This window comes from Myxine glutinosa, chromosome 10 (assembly GCF_964187855.1).
Source record: "Myxine glutinosa chromosome 10, kmMyxGlut1.1, whole genome shotgun sequence".
Lineage (NCBI taxonomy): Eukaryota > Metazoa > Chordata > Myxini > Myxiniformes > Myxinidae > Myxine > Myxine glutinosa.
Window position 1 is genome coordinate 27,418,497 of NC_136270.1, and position 20,875 is coordinate 27,439,371.

The window sequence follows — 20,875 nt, forward strand, 5'->3', positions numbered from 1 at the left end:
TTATTTAATTATTAGCGATTAATTAAGTACTTATTTAATTAATCAAATTTCCTTTCTCTTCTGACCATTAACTCAGGCACCTTTTGAGTTAGGAAGCTGATATTTGGACATGCCAATGACCAGGTGATTTGGCTGCAAAGGATATTTTTGATTTATTAATTAATCAATTAATCGATTAATTATTTGATTAATGACAAAAAAAATTTTTTTTTTTAAGTTACAGATTCTCATGAAATAGTGGTAGTTTATGTGTTCTCTGACCAAATTGATTAATAATTTAATTTTTTTATGATTATTATTTAATTATTAGCGATTAATTAAGTACTTATTTAATTAATCAAATTTCCTTTCTCTTCTGACCATTAACTCAGGCACCTTTTGAGTTAGGAAGCTGATATTTGGACATGCCAATGACCAGGTGATTTGGCTGCAAAGGATATTTTTGATTTATTAATTAATCAATTAATCGATTAATTATTTAATTATTTGATTAATGACAAAAAAATTTTTTTTTTTAAAGTTACAGATTCTGATGAAATAGTGGTAGTTTATGTGTTCTCTGACCAAATTGATTAATAATTTAATTTTTTTATGATTATTATAGATTTATTTTCATTATTAATCATTTATTTATTTTCTTTCTCATTTGGCCAATATCTCAGGCACCTTTTGAGCTGGGAAGCTAATATTTGGACATGAGTGACCAAGTGATGTGGCTATCAAGGATATTTTTGATTTATTGATTAATCATTTCATCTATTAATTATTTATTGATTAATCGATTAATTATTTATTGAGTAATCAATTAATTATTTAATTTTTTATAAATGACTTATTTAATTAAATTTCTAAAAGATACATCTTCGGATGAAGCACTAGTGGTTTAGTTATGCGATTAGCCAATTGATTATGAAAATATTTTGTGATAATCTTTTATTGATTTTAATTATACAATTAATCAATCAATTAGTGTACACTTCTCCCTCCCAATGCAGCCTCAATGAGCTGCACTGCGGTATTGCCGGGCGCTGGAGGCGCCCCGGCAATGCCGCGCTGCAGCATATTTAATTATTTGGCATGGGGCGGTGTACTTTGAATGTATCTGTACTTGTTCTAGATTTTGTTAATGTGACCTTTAAAAGAAACAAAAACCACATTTGACATTTCAAAGCAAATAAATTGATCCTTGAAAGCGATGTAAACTGATACCGAACTCAATTCACGGACAGTACTGTGTTAAACCTCTGTGCGTTTTCCAGAAGTATCTCTTTATTTTGCACATTAGCCAAAAAATGTTTTTAACAAAAACAAAAGTTAAATTACGACTGGGATTATGGACAGTAAAATTACAGTTCAGTACTTCGTGTAACCCCCACGAGCATTCAGGAGAGCACGTACACATTGAGGCATGCTGTTCACGAGATTTGCCAAGGTTTGGACAGGAATCGCTTGCCATGCAGTTACAATAGCCTGCTGCAATTCACGCACATAGGCAGGCTGCTGGTCCAAGTTGTCGATTTGATGCGTTAATTCTGCCCACAAGTTCTCTATCGGATTCATATCCGGGGACATGGCAGGCCACTCCATATGCTCTACACCACGGTCAGCAAGAAAGTGTTGGATCATGCGAGCATGATGAGGCCGTGCATTGTCATCTTGGAAGACAAAGTTTCAACCGACAGGCTGCACGAACAAATGGAAGCAATGTTTCTTTCAGAATGGCCCTGTGCTTGAACTGGTTCAGGTTTCCATTCAGAACAACCAGGTCAGTTTTGCCCCCTGCATGAAAAGCAGCCGAAACGGTCACCCCACCACCTCCAGCATGGACTCTTGGCACTATACAATCTTCGTTGTAGGCTTCGTGCACTTGTCTCCGCACTCGGACACGGCCATATTGACGATAGACCAGAAACCTAGACTTGTCACTGAAGATCACGTGATTCCAGTGTCCTGGCTGCCATTGACGGTGCTCTCTGGCCCACTGTAATCGACGCTGGTGGTGTTGTCTGGTCAGACGTGGCTTTCTCAGGGGACGCCTGGCACGATAGCCTGCTTGAACCAGTCGTTGGTTGACTAGCCTTCTGGATACAGGCACATTTGTCAGTTGCTGCCACTCAGCCCGAAGCCGATTAGCTGACTTGGTACGGCCATTGCGGACTAACAGGTGCACCTGGCGATCATCCCTCCTTGTGGTTCTGCGGGGACGTCCTGACCTCAGTATTGGAGTAGGGACACCCCTCTGAGCATTTCGTTTCAGGATCTTTGACACCTGACCTTGAGTGATGCCATACTGCCGAGCAATAGCATGCTGTTTCATGCCGGAATTTCATAAAGCCACCACTAAATGACAAACAGCATTGTCAAGTTGACGGACCATCTCCAGGGGAAGCGGCAATAACTTTTGTAGACGTGCAGCAGTTGTTTTCCACTAATACAGAACGCAACAACCCTTATATACCTGATTGTGAAGCCAATCGTCAAATGTACCTGTCCGTACATTTTGTCACGCCACCTGTGATATAATCCTGTTATTGACTTCTTGCTGGGACAGACAATCATGTGACATGGTTCTTTTAACAAAGAAATCACCGAAGCGTAAAAGAAACTCACCAGATTGATATACCGAGTTCAGAAAGTAAACCCAAGTCAAGAAAGAAAAAAAATTCCATATTAAATGCCAAGTCTGTATATATCTATATACTAGCTTGGCTCGGCTCGCGACACTGGCCTCACCATGCGTCACTACAGAGGAATGGGCTTGTTTTCGCTGGGGATAATGACTGTACTTACGTTGCTGTGTTGTCATGATTTCCACCAATCATATTACAAACAATTATTTTGCACAAATTTATTTGTAGTGTTTGTGATCTTTCAATTTTATAAACAATTTAGGTTGGAAAAATATTTTAAAAATTCAAAAAAGAACCCCTCAGCAAATACATACGGGAGGGGTCGGTGCAAACTTGAAATTTGGGACGATTACATCTCACCACCATGAAATAAAAACACCTCACCACCACATAATAAAAAACACCTCACCTCATAATTCAAAACACCTCACCACGTAATTCAAAACACCTCACCACCAAGTAATTCAAAACACCGCACCACCACATAATTCAAAACACCTCACCACCATGTAATTCAAAACACCTCACCACCATGTAATTCAAAACACCTCACCACCACATAATTCAAAACACCTCACCACCACGTAATTCAAAACACCTCACCACCATGTAATTCAAAACACCTCACCACCACGTTATTAAAAACACTTCACAACCACGGAAACAAAAGTTAGAGGGAGTAGTTCAGTGAAAACACAGACACTGCCAAGATATGTAGATATATATAGATAGATGACTGTACCTGAGTTGCTGTTTTGTCATGGTTTACAAAAATCGCTCGATAGTGCCTAAGCCATTTTAAATTAATGACAGTTATATACAAGTACACATTTGCATAAATAAATACAAAACGATCACCAGACATTTGAATACAAATGTATAAAACAATTCCGGAAGTGTACGAAGTTGGCAGTACGGCTTCTTCTTCTTCCTCATTGGCATCACAGTTAACTCAGAAACGTGATGAACGCCACATTCACCCACCAGCATATATATGAACCCCCTCCCTCCCCTCCCAATCCCCCTTCCCCCCCAATCCCCCCGTTCCGTCCACTCGCCCCCTCCCCTCCCTTTCCCCCCTCAAACCCCAGTGCCCCACTCCTCCCCCGGCAACGCCGGGTACTTCTGCTAGTATATCTATGTATATAAAAGCGAAATGTCCATTTGTTTGTTTGTTTGTTTCTTTGTGAACCTACTCCTCTGAGCTCCCAAGGTTAATCGACACGAAACTTTATAGCGTAACATATTTTACCACCCTGCAGATAAATAGGGGTTTTAAAACAGTTATTTTCTCACGATTCATAAATTAAAACCATCCGAGCCGCCACCTGTCACCATAATCTCCGAGGGTCGATCCACAAATACAAATCTTTATAAAAAGCCCAATTTTTATCATATTTCAACATGGATATCGATATAATTAGTTTGATGGTGAGCTCCGATCATAAAATATGTTATCATATGTGAGAAACAACTCTTAATTAAGACGTTACCACGATCGGTAAGTTCGGCGAAGAAGAGTCACGTGACCTCTGAAATGCACTAATTATTCAAAAAACGAAAATAGTATAAACGCAACCTATACATCGTTTTAAAGGTAATTTTACTGCTCATCTAACAACATCACTCTCAAGTGTGAAAAAATAGATTTTATTTAAAAAAAGGACCCACGTGACGCCAACTACAAACCGCCACTTGACAACGGGTGAACCTCCAATGATTACCTCAACCTCACAACATGGTGAGTTGTTGTTTTGCTCTTTGTTTGGGATCAAACTGCTTTGAGCTCCCAAGGTTAATCACAACGAAACTTTATACCATCAGATTTTTAACCACGATGTACCTGAAAATGGGTTTTATACCGTGACGGTGATGAGGAGGTCATTTTGGCCCGTTATTGTCGTGTTGCTCTCTCGAGTTAATTTATTTATGAACCTAAGGTAATTTTTACTACACCTTCACTCCTTTACACACTTTAGACCCTTTCCACCCCTTTGAACATTTACACCCCTTAGACCCACCCCTTTGACCATTTACTCCCCTTTAGACCCCTAACACTCCTTGGACCCTTCACACTGGTTAGATCACTTTAGACCCTTTACACGCCTTATTCCCCTTTGACCATTTACACACCTTTTGACCCCTTACACTCCTTTGACCCTTTACACCCCCTTTAAACCCCTTAAACCTTTAACACCCCTTAGACCTTTAGACCCTTTCATACCCATTTCGACCCTTGTGAGAAACATACACCTTTTGACACTTTTCAGACCGATTGACGTTTTAAGACACTTTGGCCAATTTAAGACCATTTGGACACTTTTGACCCCTTTTGCTCTTTCGTCCTTAGAAACCTCGAGACTGCATTTAGCCCTTTTAAGATCATTGATTCTTTGAACACTTTAGACCCCTTTATGACCCAAAAAGAACTTTAGACCCCTTAGACAATTGGAAAAAAATTCCTCCCGAAATCGGTTTTGACGACCTTTTCTGTGCACTATTCGCATCGCATCACAAGTTGCAATGATGAATCTAAACTGATATCTCAAAGTGAAACTGATATTGAAACATGAAACTGAAACTACTGATCTATGGATCATTGAATGGGAAACCAGAATGAAACGAAATGCTGTGGGAAGTTTCTGACAGCAACACTATGGGGAATATAGAGAGAGGGGAAGTTTGGAGCTGAAGAAACGATGTGGAGAGGGATAGGTGCCTGGAGGTGGTCGGTTGGTATGGAAAGAACGTTGGTGATCTCCCATCAGGCTGTAGGCCCAAAACATGCCGAAACCCTCTGGACATGCTCCTCCTCTGGACATGCTGCTTCTGCTTTCTCAACAATGGATGGAGGTCCTCAATGCCAAACAGGAAATTAGAGCTGTCTCCCTTGACATATCACGTGCCTTCGATACGGTCTGGCACCCGCACTGCTCACCAAACTCTCCTCCTTTGGTGTCCATGGAAATCTCCACGCATAGCTGGCGGACTTCCTCTCTAGTTGTAGTCAACGTGTGGCCCTGAATGGGTTTCTCTCATCTCCTCTTCCCGTTCAGGCTGGAGTTCCCCAAGGCAGTGTCCTGGGCCCTGTGCTTTTTCTGGTCTTCATCAATGATCTCTCTGACTCTCTTGAAAATCCTCTCTATCTCTTTGCTGATGACTACTCTCTGTCGCTCCATTCCTCATCCCTCAGATCGGCAGTCTGCAGCCTCCTCACTCTCTGCAGACCTGGACAAAATCACAGACTGGGCAAACAAGTGGAACATGTCTTTCAATCCTGACAAATCTCACACTCTTACGATGTCTCTCCGAAAAGACCGACTGGACAACCCTCCCATCCACTTTCTGAATAATCCTCTCCAAGAAGTTCTGTCACTCAAGCTTTTGGGTCTCACTATCTGCCATGATCTTTCCTGGGAAAACCACATTTCAAATCTGGCCTCCAAAGCCAGTCGCCGACTGGGCATCCTCCGTCGTGCGAAGTCCTTCCTTGGCACACCTGAGCTCCTCACCACATACAAGGCTTTCATCCGCAGCTCAATGGAATACTGCTCTCCCCTCTGGGCTGGTGCTCCTGCCTCACACCTAGCTCGTCTTCACGCTGTTGAAACCAAAGCGTTCAGAATCATTGGAATCTCCCGCGATGAAGCTAACTCCAAGGGCCTTTCACTCACTCACCGCAGGCAGGTTGGTGGTCTTTCCGTCTTCTACCGACTCCTCTCTGGCCTTGCCCCCCCAGCTCTCTCTGGGCTCTGTCCCCCAAATATTCCTACAGGTCGCACAAGATCTGCCTGCAACCCTCTTATGGTTAAACTGCCAAAATCAAGACTTTCTGCTCACCTTCACTCCTTCATTCCTCTTTTCTCCCGCCTCTGGAACAAACTCCCTCACTCTCTTCAATCCCACTCCACCCTCCAGGTCTTTAAAACAGCTGTTCACCACCATCTTCCCTCATCTTCTTCCCTCATCTTCTTCTTCTTCTTCTTCTTCTTCTTCCCTCATCTTCTTCAATCTTCATCTCCCTCAATCTTCCCTCATCCAAAACCTTGATCTTTTCTAACCCCGCTAATTTCACCCCAAATCCTACACTTTTTTGAAATACCAACTTCTGTCCTGGAAGTCCTTGGTCTCCTTGTGTTTTATACCTCTCCCCCCCCCCCCCCTTCCCACGCCTCCTCCCCCCAGGCCCTCTCCCTCCCGCGCTTCTCCCTGCTCTCAGGTGTTGTGTTTGTGTGCTTCCCCTCCTCTCCCCATCCTGTCTTCCGTTCCCTCTTTTTGTATGTTTTGTTTGTCTGGTTGATTTGTTTGTGGAATAAATGTTAGCTCTTTCACGAGCCTCGATTCAGCATACAAAAAAAAAAGAAAAAAAACAACCCGCTGAGCTTTCATAACATCACCTTCACTCCCGAGCAGTACTTCGGAGGTACAACAAGTATGGATTGAAAATCTTAGCTGATAGATTTGAGTGAGGTTGTCGAGGTTACCAGCTGCACCCATTGCTACATTTGCTCACTGAATATTTATACTGAATTCCCATTTCTATCAATACACACTCCAAAGGAAATTGCTCATTTCAGGTGAGACATTTATGCACCTCCCCCCCTCCCTTTACTGGTGTATATATATATATATATATATATATATATATATATATATATATATATATATATATATATATATATATATATATATATGTATAAAACACAGTTTGTGTGTGTGTGTGTGTGTGTGTGTGTGTGTGTGTGTAATGTTACCGATAGACTCCTAAACGGAGAGGCTTACGTGCTTGATATTTGACATAGACATGGCCATTGAGCGTGGGACGAACATGGCTGAACTCAAAATATTTGACGATCCATATTTTTTATTCATATTTACCTCAGCGCATTTCAGCGCACGGAATCAATGGAATCAGAGCAGGTGGGCGCTGATTCGCTCAGAGCGATCACGTGATGACGCTATGAACGCTATGACGCTATGAACGATATGATGCTATGAACGATATGACGCTATGAAAAAAAAAATCGCTATGACGCTATGAAACGCTATGACGCTATGGAAAAAAAAATCGCTATGACGCTATGAAACGCTATGAACGATATGCCGCTATAAACGCTATGACGCTATGACGCTATGAAAAAAAAATCGCTATGATGCTATGAAACGCTATGACGCTATGAAAAAAAAAATCGCTCGCTTTGCCAAGGGGCTCGCTCAACAGCGAGAAGATTCCAAACAACTGCCAACTTGTTCAGGCCAGGCCGCCCCAGCAAGTTCAGCCCGAGAGCAGACCGCAAGATGCTGAAATAAGTCCCTAAGAACCCGAGAATGTCATCACGGGACCTAAAGGTAGCTCTTTCCACTGTTGATGTCAAAGTGCATGAGTCTACCATTAGAAAGAGGCTGCACAAATTTGATCTACATGGGAGGTGTGCCAGGGGCAAACCTTTGCTTTTTTTTTTTTTTTGGTTTTTTTGTATACTGAATCGAGGCTCGTGAAAACTAACATTTATTTCACAAACAAATCAACTGCTGCAAAGAACTGTTGCTGTCCAGAAAGAACATCAGGGTGAGACTAAAGTTTGCCAATGAACACCTCGGCAAAGACCAGCACTTATGGAACAATGTGCTCTGGACAGATGAGTCAAAGGTAGAGCTATTTGGCCACAGTACCAGAAGACATGTTTGGCGAAAACCAAAGACAGCATTTGACCACAAGAACCTGATACCAACTGTAAAGCATGGTGGTGGAAATATTATGGTTTGGGGCAGCTTTGCTGCATCAGGGCCTGGGCAGCTCACCATCATATAATCCACTATGAATTCTTCATTGTACCAGAGGGTGCTTGAGGATAATGTGAGGCCATCTGTCGGAAAGTTGAAGCTCAATCGAAGGTGGACCTTGCAACATGACAATGACCCTAAACATACCAGTAAATCCACCAAGGAATGGCTGAAAAGAAAGAAATGGAGGGTTCTGGAATGGTCAAGGCAAAGCCTTGCATCTAAATCCCATCGAGATGTTGTGGGGGGATTTGAAACGAGCTGTGCATGCAAGAAACCCCTCAAACATCGCACAGCTGAAAGAATTCTGCATGGAGGAGTGGGCAAAAATTTCTCCCAGTCGATGTCAGAGACTGGTAGACAGTTATAAGAAACACCTACTTGAGGTTGTTTCTGCCAAAGGGGGCAATACCACCTATTAGAGCCAAGGGTGTACTTACTTTTTCCACATGCGAAATTTGCATTTATATTTATTTTAATTATACAATGGACTACAAAATGTAAATATTTCATGATATTTGTTATATTATATCACCTTTATCTATCAATATTGTCGAAATGAAGATCAAATAGCTGTATGTTGAAATATGTTGAAAAAGTCAAAATTTTACATGGGGTGTACTTACTTTTTCACGTGACTGTATATATATACATCTAACATTATAGTTGATGTATCTATAATAAATATATGGTCTCTAATGCTTCTGGCTGTATCGCTAGTGAGATTAATTAAATGTAATTATTTTAGCTCTCCACTTTTTCAATTTTAGGTGTATTATATCATGAACTTCCGGTCCCTCGAGCGAAGGGGCTTGCTTCGATCTCTCCACGGCATCAAAGTTTGAGTGTTTTCCCGTTCGTTTCTTTGTCAAATTTCCGCTGCGTATTTTGTTGTGTATGTGTTATTGTGTGTTTCTATTTGGTTTTGGTTTTGTAGTTGTTGCAAATTTGTGTGTAATTAGTCGTTTCTTTGTTCGCGCCTCGTGCGCCTCGTGCGGCCTGGTGTCTCGTGCGGCCTCCTCGTCTCGACTTGTGCCCCGCCCCCTATATCTCGTTTTTCTTTCACCTCTGCTCCTGCTTTCTCAAATCCACGTTCTCACTTAGAGACTTTTCCCAGATTGTTTTTCATGGTTTTGTTTAAATATTTATTTAAATATGTTTAAACCGCAGCCGTGATGCTGACGCCGCCCCCACCCCCCAAACCCCCCAGAATTTCCATGTTTTAAACGTTTCCCAGTGTGTACCCTGGATAAGAATAGGTACACCGTATCCCTGCGTGTCGTAAGAGGCGACTAAGAGGGTTGGTGTCAGGAAGGGCATCCGGCCATAAAAACATTGCCTCAAAAAAGAGAACCATGACAATTACAACTACATGTGGGCAGGGTACAGCCCGAAGTGGAGATCGGTTTCTGAGGTTTGGGACATGGAATGTAGGGACAATGACAGGGAGATCAGGAGAAGTGGTGGAAGTATTGGTCAGAAGAAGAGTGGACATATGTTGTGTGCAAGAGACGAGATGGAAGGGAAGTGGTGTGAGAATGGTGAAGGGTAGGCAGGGACAGAAATACAAGTTTGTGTGGCAAGGGTGCCTGGAGGGCGTGAATGGTGTTGGTGTCCTGTTTTCGGAGGAGTTTGCAGACAGTGTGGTGAGTGTGACTAGAGTGAGTGATAGGTTGATGATGGTGAAAATGATGATTGGAAAGCTCTTGGTGAACGTCATCTCGGGATATGCTCCGCAGGTTGGTCGAAGCGATGAAGAGAAGGACAAGTTCTGGTGTGCGATAGAGAAGCTGATGGAAAACATGAAAGATGAGGAAGTTGTTGTGGTAGGAGGAGACCTAAATGGACATGTGGGAAGGAGTATGGATGGTTTTGACGGAGTTCATGGGGGTTACGGATATGGTGTGAGAAATGGAGAAGGTGAAAGGATTTTGAAGTTTGCTGATGGAGCTGATTTGTTGATTTGTAATACTCAGTTCCAGAAAGAGGATAATAAGCTTGTTACATACACGTCAGGTGGGTCAACGACAACCGTTGACTACCTGATGGTGCGTAGGCGAGATAGGGGGCACCTCCGGGACACAAAGGTGATCCCGGGGGAGGAGGCTGTTTCACAGCACCACTTGGTTGTCTGCGACGTAAGGGTGAAAGGTGCGAGGAGAGCTCGGCGGGTGAAGTACCAACCGAGAATGAAGGTGTGGAGGTTGAAAGACGTTACAGTAAGGGAGGCATTAAAAGAGAGGCTGAGTAGGGTCGAGGATGATGTGGTTGAGCTTGAAAGTGGTTGGATGTCAATGAAAGCTAGTCTGTTGGGAGCCGTTGGTGAGGTATGTGGATGGACAAAAGGACCACCGAGGCACTCGGAAACATGGTGGTGGGATGATGAAGTTGGAAAGAGGATTGACGAGAAGAGGAAGAAGTTCAAGGAGTGGCAGAAGGCGAAGGGTACGGGAGCAGAAACAGCACAGCATGAAAGTTATAAGGCAGCCAGGAAGGCTGCAATGAAAGAGGTAGCAAAGGCGCAGGAGGCATGTAGGAAAATGTTCGGAGAACGCTTGGATTCGGAAGAGGGTCAGAAAGCAGTATTCAGGATTGCAAAGCAGATAGCGAAAGAGAGGTGTGATGTGATGGGGGTGAGTTGCTTGAAGGATGAAGTGGGACAAATCGTTATCGACCCTGATGGAATTAAAGGAAGATGGAAAAGATATATGGAAATGCTGTTGAATACAGAGAATGAATGGGATGGCAACATAGAGAGTAACCCAGTTTTAGGACCGGCAGAGAAGATAACTGAGAAGGAAGTTGAGGAAGCGATAAAAGCAATGAAGGGTAGAAAAGCGGGAGGGCCGACGGAGTTGTGGGAGATATGTTGAAGGCAGCAGGAAGTTGGGGTGTGAAGAGAATGACAGAGATCTGTAATCTGGTGGTGAAAGAAGGCCGCATTCCAGTGGATTGGGAACCGAGTACCCTCGTCCCTCTATACAAGGGGAAAGGTGACCCTCTGGAGTGTGGCTCGTACCGAGCGATAAAGTTATTGGAGCATGGAATGAAGGTATTGGAAAGGGTGTTGGAGAGGAGGATAAGGAAGAAAGTGAAGATCGACGAAATGCAGTTTTCTATTCATGCCAGGAAGAGGAACGACAGATGCACTTTTCATTGTGAGGCAGTTGCAGGAGAAGTACATGGAGAAGAGGAAGAAGCTGTTTCTTGGGTTTGTTGATCTGGAGAAAGCATTCGATCGGGTTCCACGCAAAGTATTGACATGGGCATTGAGGAAGTTAGGAGTGGAGGAATGGTTGATCAGAGTAGTGATGGCAATGTACAAAAGAGCGCGCACAGCTGTAAGGACGAAGGACGGGAACAGTGGTGAGTTTGAGGTGAAGGTGGGAGTGCATCAGGGGTCGGTACTTAGTCCACTACTATTTGTAGCTGTGATGGAGGTGCTGGCTCAGAACGTAAAGGAGGGTTTACCGTGGGAGTTGTTGAATGCAGATGATCTGGTGTTGATTGCGGAAAGTATGGATGGACTGAAGGAAAAGATGAACAAGTGGAAGGAATGTATGGAGACAAAAGGTCTGAAGGTGAATATAGGAAAGACGAAGGTGATGGCAAGTGGTAAAGCATGTGGTGAGGTGGATAGAACTGGGAAGTGGCCATGTGCTGTGTGCAGGAAGGGTGTCGGAGTGAACTCCATTCAATGTACAATGTGCGCTGAGTGGGTTCACCAAAAAGGTAGTGGTCTGAGAGGGTCATTAACCAGTGTGGCAGCTACATTCAAATGTAAGGTGTGCACAGAGGGAGCTGCAGATGGAGGAAATGTTGAGTTGGATCTTGGAGACGGCGTGAAGCTGGAAGGTGTGAAAACATTTTGCTACCTCGGAGACATGCTGAATGGAGAAGGTGGATCAGACACGGCAACGGTTGCTCGAGTGAGATGTGCATGGAAGAAGTTTCGGGAATTGAGTGGCGTGCTGATGATGAGGGGAGTGTCGTTGAAGCTGAAGGGAAAGGTGTATGCTGCATGTGTGAGAAGTGTTATGATTTATGGGAGCGAGACATGGGTAATGAACGTAGAGCAGCAACGAAGGTTGGAAAGGGTGGAAATGCGAATGGTTCGACGGATGTGCGGAGTATCGTTGAGAGAGAGGAAGACAAGTGATGAATTGCGAAAGATGATGGGAATAGAACCTGTGATTGATGCTGTGAAGAGGAACAGGTTGAGATGGTTTGGGCATGTGTTGAGGAAGGATGAAAGTGACTGGTTGAGAAGAGTGATGGAAATGAATGTAGAAGGAAGTAGAAGACGGGGAAGACCGAGAAAGACTTGGCTAAAGATGGTGGAAGAAGAAATGCGGGCAAGGGGGTTAACAAGGAGAGATGCAGAAAATAGGGCAAAATGGAGAAGATTGTCATGGGGACCGCAAGGCTAACCCCCGCTCTAGCAGGGAAAATGGCCTTTAAAATGCATGTTGTTGTTGTTGTTGTTGTTGTTGTTGTTGTATGTCAACGTCGGTGCATTATTCTAGTGCTCATGTATAATGAAATTTCAAAGCGGATGATAAGCTTGAGCCATGTGTCGTTGTGGTTATTGATGCACCCTCGGAGCGCTTATATAAGCAGAAAGACTAGCATATAGTCACTGTTGGCCAAGATTATGCATTATTTTATTGGTTTGTTTGTTTTGGGGTTTTTTTACAGACACCACTCCCTTCACGGCCAAAGTCATGTGAAGTTCCAAACATAACGTGAGTGCAATTTTCTTTTGACTTCTTCACAATATACATTCACCTTGGGTAATGGAGGGCGTTTTATATAGGTGCCATGAAGGGTAAGGAGTCAATGGGCAAAGTGATTCAAGGCGTTGAAAATGCAAATACATTTTAACGGACTCGGTATCCATAACATTACATGCAAGATCGTTGGAGGATGGTTATCTCCAAAGCTGTGCACACACAGATAAAATGCACCATGATGCGGTTGTTTCATTAATTTAACCACGCGGCTGTTTCACTCTGCATTCCTTGCTTAACAGGGGCATCTAGTTACACAGGAGGACGAGATGACAACTCAAATACACAGCAATTGTCTAAAACAAATGCAAGTTTAATAGATATTGGGAATGGGGACACACGAACTGAAATTGCAATAACAAGATACAGAGATAACCGAGATACTGTTACCATCCATTTAAGTAAGCATGCTATCCGGTCATCCTTAATAACCAATTAACCAGGGCAGACTCATTTGAGAACACAAGACGAACATAAGAATGACACTGTGTGTATGTGTGGTGCGTTTGGGCCTTTGAGCACAGAGGGGCGAGATGTAGGCATGGCCTCGGACCCGCCTCCCATTCTGGTCTTGCCTTCGGTTGTCCATCGCTATCGCTATGCCAATGGCCATGTGCTTGCTCTATGAGGGGTCTTGGATGTGTGGCTCGATCTCTATGGCGTGTGCCCGATGGTTGGGCACTCTGAGCCCGGGCCGAGAGTGTCTGTAAGGGCGTCTGCTTTCTGGGGATCCGGGTCGAGATAGAGATAGAAATTCCATGGGTTGTATGTGCTGACAATGTCACGGTTGTGCACACGTGAACAGACCTGTTGCTAAAACCCCGCATTCGAGGCTCCCTGGTAATGCATTTGGAAAAGCCATTTGTCGAGTGCTTTTAATGGTATGAAAATACAATGGATGTGATTTAAGATTAACACGGATGGATGATGGGTAGAAGAGGCAGACACGAGAATACAGGGTGATGGGGAATATAACTGGGCATACGATTCTGGTTGATCCTAATTGGTGTTTACGGACACTTATGCTGACACTCATTAAGATATAACTACTGAATCATTAACCCCCAAGTCATTTTCCGGACAATATGTTTCCTGCCACGCTCACCACTATGTGGCCTGATATTATTTCCTAATATATTAGATATTATGGTATGCCAAATTACATTACTTCCTTTAGTCATATTAATGTAGAATGTAGAAGGAAGTAGAAGACGGGGAAGACCGAGAAAGACTTGGCTAAAGATGGTGGAAGAAGAAATGCGGGCAAGGGGGTTAACAAGGAGAGATGCAGAAAATAGGGCAAAATGGAGAAGAAATGGAAGGTACGTGCTTTAGGTCCTTAGGTACGTGCCCTAAGGGCGGGGCTTCAATTGGGAGGCCCAAATTAAAAGGCAAAATATCAGAAATTGAAGGGTTTTTTATTTTAAACGATTCATATAAACATCCGTTAAATCATATCACATGCAAATTATCAAAATCTAAACAGTATTTGTAGAATTTCAATAAAAGTGACATCACTGGTCAAATCGGTAAATATTATTCCATTGTGTTTGGAAAAGCTGGAAAATTGGAAAATTGGAAAGAAATTCCTAATTGCAAAAACAATACAGCCTATTTTACTCCAGGGGGTCCCAGGATTACCCACCCAAAATTTCGTTGCGATCGGTTCAGCCGTTTTTGCGGTACCTGGGAACAGACGGACATTTGGTGAATTATAGTAAGATGAGCAGCTGTAGATGTTTTTCCACTCATATGCTGAACAGAAATGCTTCGTTATTTGCTGCTAATGAACTGGTAATGACACTTTTCTTGAAGCTTTCAATTTTTCTTGAGAGGTAACGATTGTTTTGTGAGAAATCTTTATCAAATAACTTTATGATAATCCCCTCTGCCACCAAAGGTGGGCGGAGGTTATGTTTTCTCCCCTGTGTTGAAATTTTCAACTTTCGTCACATGTCGGTCTCGTTTGTTTGTGAGTGCGATAACTCGCAAACGCTTTCAGCTATCTTCGTCAAACTTTACCAGAGGATTCCGAAGGGGAAAAAAACGTGAAGCTGTCAATGTGATTTGACTGTGAAAATGTGTGAAATGGTTGTGTGAAAAATTGTTGTGTGAAAAAATGTGTGAAATGTGAAAGGTCCTATTGATTTTTGTCATACCTGTCAGGCGCCTTCTTGTCTGTCTGTCTGTTGAACTGTCTGTTTGGCTGTCTATTTGTCTGTGAACAGGATATCTCAAAAAGTTGGTGATGGGTTCAGACGAAATTTGGTGGACAGGTTGGGTATGTGACGAGGAAGAATTTATTTGATTTTGGTGAAGATCCGGATACGAGAGTTCTTTTAATTAGTCCATAAAAGTTGGTCCATAAAAAGTTGGAAGGTCATATCATGGCATTTGGAATCTAAATTCAAATAAGTAGAATAAATGAATGAGAGCATTGATACGTTTTTTTTTTTTAATCAGTAAAGTTATAATAAATCTGAACAGAATGAGTCTCTAATCACTGGATTTTTTGTCATGCCACGTATAGTGGGGGAATAACCTATTAATTTAATACAACTTGCTGAAGTGCCTGTTTACGACGGGTCCTCGATCCTCGTAAATACCATAAATATTCTCTTTCAGCTCATATAACCATGTTCTGTGATAGTTGCATTATTTAATTAGTTTCAAATTAAATTATTTTGTTTGCACATATATCTTTACAATTGAATCCTAGCTTAAATTACCGCAAATTTTTTAAATATACAGTACTTCTTTTCATTTATGAAAATGCAATCCCTGGAGTTTTGGCAACATACATATAAACATGCACACACACACACACACACACACACACACACACACACACACACACACACACACACACACACACACACACACACACACATGCCATAGCTCCAGTTTAGTATGATGATGTAAATTACAAACAAACAGCAATTTTATGTGCACATTGGCATTCTTTATACTTTGGCTCTGAGAGATGTAGATATAGATGTAGATAGAGACAAAGATAGTGACTTGGATAGAGATGTGGATAGAGACGTAGATGTATATATGGAGATGTGGATGTATATAGAGACGTGGATGCATATAGAGACGTAGATATATATAGGGACATAGATGTAGATATAGAGACTTCTTTTTTTTTTCTTTTTTTTTGTATACAGAGTCGAGACTCGTGAAAGAGCTAACATTTATCAAACAAACAAATCAAACAAACAAGCAAACAAAGTATATAAAAATGGGAGCGATCGACAACATGGGGAGAGAAGGGGAGGAAGCACACAAACACAACATTTGAGAGCAGGGACATCGGGAGATGTTTTTGGAGGGAGAGGGCCTGGGGGGAGGCAGGATAGGTATAAAACGCAAGGACACCAAGGACTTCCAGGAAAGAAGTCAAAAGTCACCTCAAAAAAGTGGATTTGGGGTGAAATTAGCGGGGGTAGAAAAGATCAAGGTTTTGGATTGGGGAAGATAAGAGATGGTGGTGAACAGCCGTTTTAAAGACCTGGAGGGAGGAGTGGGATTGAAGAGAGTGAGGGAGTTTGTTCCAGAGGCAGGAGAAAAGAGGAATGAAGGAGTGAAGGTGAGCAGAGAGTCTTGATTTTGGCAGTTTAACCATAAGAGGGTTGCAGGCAGATCTTCTGCGACCTGCAGGAATATTTGGGGGACTGAGCCCAGAGAGAGCTGGGGGAGCAAGGCCGGAGAGGAGTCGGTAGAAGACGGAAAGACCACCAACCTGCCTGCGGTGATTAAGTGAAAGGCCCTCGGAGATAGCGTCATCGCGGGAGATTCCAATGATTCTGAACGCTTTGGTTTCAACAGCGTGAAGACGAGCTAGGTGTGAGGCAGGAGCACCAGCCCAGAGGGGAGAGCAGTATTCCATTGAGCTGCGGATGAAAGCCTTGTATGTGGTGAGGAGCTCAGGTGTGCCAAGGAAGGACTTCGCACGACGGAGGATGCCCAGTCGGCGACTGGCTTTGGAGGCCAGATTTGAAATGTGGTTTTCCCAGGAAAGATCATGGAAGATAGTGAGACCCAAAAGCTTGAGTGACAGAACTTCTTGGAGAGGATTATTCAGAAAGTGGATGGGAGGGTTTTCCAGTCGGTCTTTTCGGAGAGACATCGTAAGAGTGTGAGATTTGTCAGGATTGAAAGACATGTTCCACTTGTTTGACCAGTCTGTGATTTTGTCCAGGTCTGCAGAGAGTGAGGAGGCTGCAGACTGCCGATCTGTGGGATGAGGAATGGAGCGGCAGAGAGTGGAGTCATCAGCAAAGAGATAGAGAGGATTTTCAAGAGAGTCAGAGAGATCATTGATGAAGACCAGAAAAAACACAGGGTATATAGAGACATAGATGTATATATAGAGACATGGATGTACAGGGTGTCTCAAAATACATGGAACCCATGTCACTGCTAATAATTCTGCCAATATTAATGTTCTTGTTCTTTTTTTTTCAGATTTGAAGGGAGGAGACCATAACAACTAATAATTATCAATCAAAATGCCTTGGACAAAGGAGGAAAAAATATTTTGCGTCACTACTTATTTGGAGACGAAATCATTCAAAACGGTGCAAGCAAAATTTTGCAGGAAGTTCAACTTCAACAACTATCCCCAGAAAAACCAAATTTATCATTGGGCACACAAATTTCAAGCCACTGGATCAGTAAACAACCTCAACAAGAAGGCAGAAACACCCAGTTCTGGCAGGAAGCTGACTGCAAGATCTCCTGACAATGTGAATGCGGTGAGACATTCTGTCGGAAGGAGCCCGAAAAAGTCCATCCGAAGACGTAGCCAAGAGCTGGGTCTTTCACGTGCGTCAGTGCAAAGAATCTTGATCAAGGATCTTCAGCTGTACCCATACAAGATCCAGATCAAGCATAAACTCACACCAGCTGACATGGCAAAACGTGTTGTAATATGCCGGTGGTTCGAGAACAAGATCGAAGAGGATCCTGACTTTCTTGATGATGTTTGGTTCAACGACGAAGCACACTTCTTGCTCTGTGGGCATGTCAATAGCAAGAACAATGTGTTCTGGGGCACACAAGCCCCAGACGAGGTGCTTCAGAGGCCCTTGCACTCTGTGAAATGCACGGCCTGGGTGGCCATCTCAAAACATGGCATAATCGGACCGTTTTGCTTTGAAGACGCAGAAGAGGAGGCAGTCACTGTCACAAAGGAGCGTTACATTGTGGTGCTCAACAAGTTCTGGAGGGGACTTGGGAGACGTTGTGGCGTGAATCGAGAAGTGCAATGGTTCCAACAAGATGGGGCAACTCCACATACAGCCAACATCACGATGGAGTGGCTGGACCACCGATTCCCTGATCGGCTGATCAGCAGGCGCCGCGAACCCGAGTGGTCTCCGCATTCACCCGATCTGAACCCCCCAGATTTTTATCTCTGGGGGTTCTTGAAGGACCACGTGTATGAGAATCGTCCTCAATCCATTTCTGAACTGAAAGTGGCCATCACCCAGAAGATTTGTGCCATCAGGAAGGAAGAGTGTGTCAGGGTGATTGACAACTTCGCTCGTCGGCTTCAAGTGTGTCTAAGGCGCAAAGGCGGTCATTTGGAACATGTGCTCTAATAAATGTATCCTTTGAGCTAGAGACCTCAAATCTTCAGTTTTTTTATTGTTATCATATCAGCTTCCAGGAAATGTAATCTTTTTTGGAGTTTCTTGTCTGAGTAATAAATTATTATCATGTTAATGGGCTCCATCTATTTTGAGACACCCTGTATATAGAGACGTAGATGTATATAGAGACATAGATGTATATATAGAGACATAGATGTATATATAGAGACATAGATGTATATTTAGAGACGTAGATGTATATATAGAGACGTAGATGTATATGTAGACGTGGATGTATATAGAGACATAGATGTATTTATAGAGATATAGATGTATATATAGAGACATAGATGTATATATAGAGATGTAGATGTAAATATAGAGAGGTGGATGTATATAGAGACGTAGATGTATATGGAGAGGTAGATGTATATAGAGACGTAGATGTATATATAGAGATGTAGATGTATATAGAGACGTATATGTGTATAGAGATGTAGATGTATATAGAGAAGTAGATGTATATAGAGACGTAGATGTATATATAGAGATGTGGATGTATATAGAGATATGTAGATATTGATATAGATGTGGATAGAGACAAAGATAGAGATGTGTATATAGATGTGGATGGAGACAAAGATAGAGATGTGGATAGAGACGTTGATAGAGACTTGGCTGGAGACGCAGATTTATATATATATAGATGTATATAGAGACGTAGATGTATATAGAGATGTAGATGTATATAGAGATGTAGGTGTATATCGAGACGTAGATGCATATATGGAGATGTGGATATATATAGAGAGACATAGATGTAGATAGATATGTAGATATAGATAGAGACGGAGATATAAATACAGAGAGAGAGAGAGAAAGAGAGAAAGAGAGAAAGAGAGAAAGAGAGAAAGAGAGAAAGAGAGAGAGAGAGAGAGAGAGAGAGAGAGAGAGATATATATATATATATATATATATATATATATATATATAGATATATATATATATATATATATATATATATATATATATATATATATATGTGGGAGGTGTTGCATTGCATTGCATATTAGCCCCCGATGCACGCATTGTGTTGAAAGCATTGTGTTGCATCCAGGTTTGTTACTGAGTACACTGGACAGAGGTATGAAGTGCATTGCTAAAGTATTTTCTGATGAAGTCATGGGGTGGTTTCTATCACTTCAGGATTCTCAAGAAGTTGAGGTTTTGTCCGAGCTTGTCATTAGTATAGGCTATACTCAACTCTGCCAGGTTCAAGGTTGTTTTCCCACAGTATGCTCTGCTAAGTAGCTGTTTCTGCAGAACACAACGTTTTTTGTTTTTGTTTCATTCAAATTGAATTGACAACAATCAATCACAGAAAAAAATCAATTTACAGCAAAGGATGGACAAATAACATTATTGTGATTTGGTAACAGTGATAGTGTATGTACTGTCCATTTAAGTTGTTGCTTAGTGCTGGGATATTTTTGTCATTGCCTGTTTTTCTCTGCTAGAAGACCTGATTAGTGGCAATTTCTGTGGAATTTTATTGGCAGAGTGAAAATAATCGTGTAATATATCGATTTGTTACTTGTACTATTCCAATGAATGCAATTTGAATGGTTGGTGTCGTATTGCACCGATCGATTTCCATGCACCTCTCGATTTCCATAAACACAAAATCGTACAATGTGCCTTTTGAATTGTACCATTAAATATATTTGTACACAGGGAAAGGCTTTTCTGCACGCACTCCTACTCTCTAATGTGTACTTAAGCCACACTAGAGCACATCACATACATCACACTGATGATTGCAAGGACTGTCCAACAAATATCGTCCAGATCATGTTTAAGATGTGTTGTGGACATTATTGGTATCCATGTTCAATTGCATGTTATAATCTGTTTTATTCTGAGGTCGAAAACGATTACTCTTACTCTTATTGGAACATATTTTTTGAGGAAAGGTGAGCTCCAGGTTGGCAACAAGCAACCATAGGTTGGCAACCCTAGTGCAGGCTTTGATGGACCAGATGGCCTTCTCCTGATTTGAAGTTCCTTGTAA

General features: G+C 42.3%; 1 protein-coding gene across 1 annotated transcript in view; it reads left to right on the forward strand.

The window, feature by feature from the left end:
- Positions 1-20,875, forward strand: part of LOC137434314 (CREB-regulated transcription coactivator 1) — a 180,377-nt gene that overhangs the window by 109,939 nt on the left and 49,563 nt on the right. Inside the window, exon 7 of the mRNA XM_068127211.2 lies at positions 13,113-13,159. Coding sequence (XP_067983312.1) covers positions 13,113-13,159 — 47 coding nt within the window. The remainder of the gene's footprint in view (positions 1-13,112; positions 13,160-20,875) is intronic.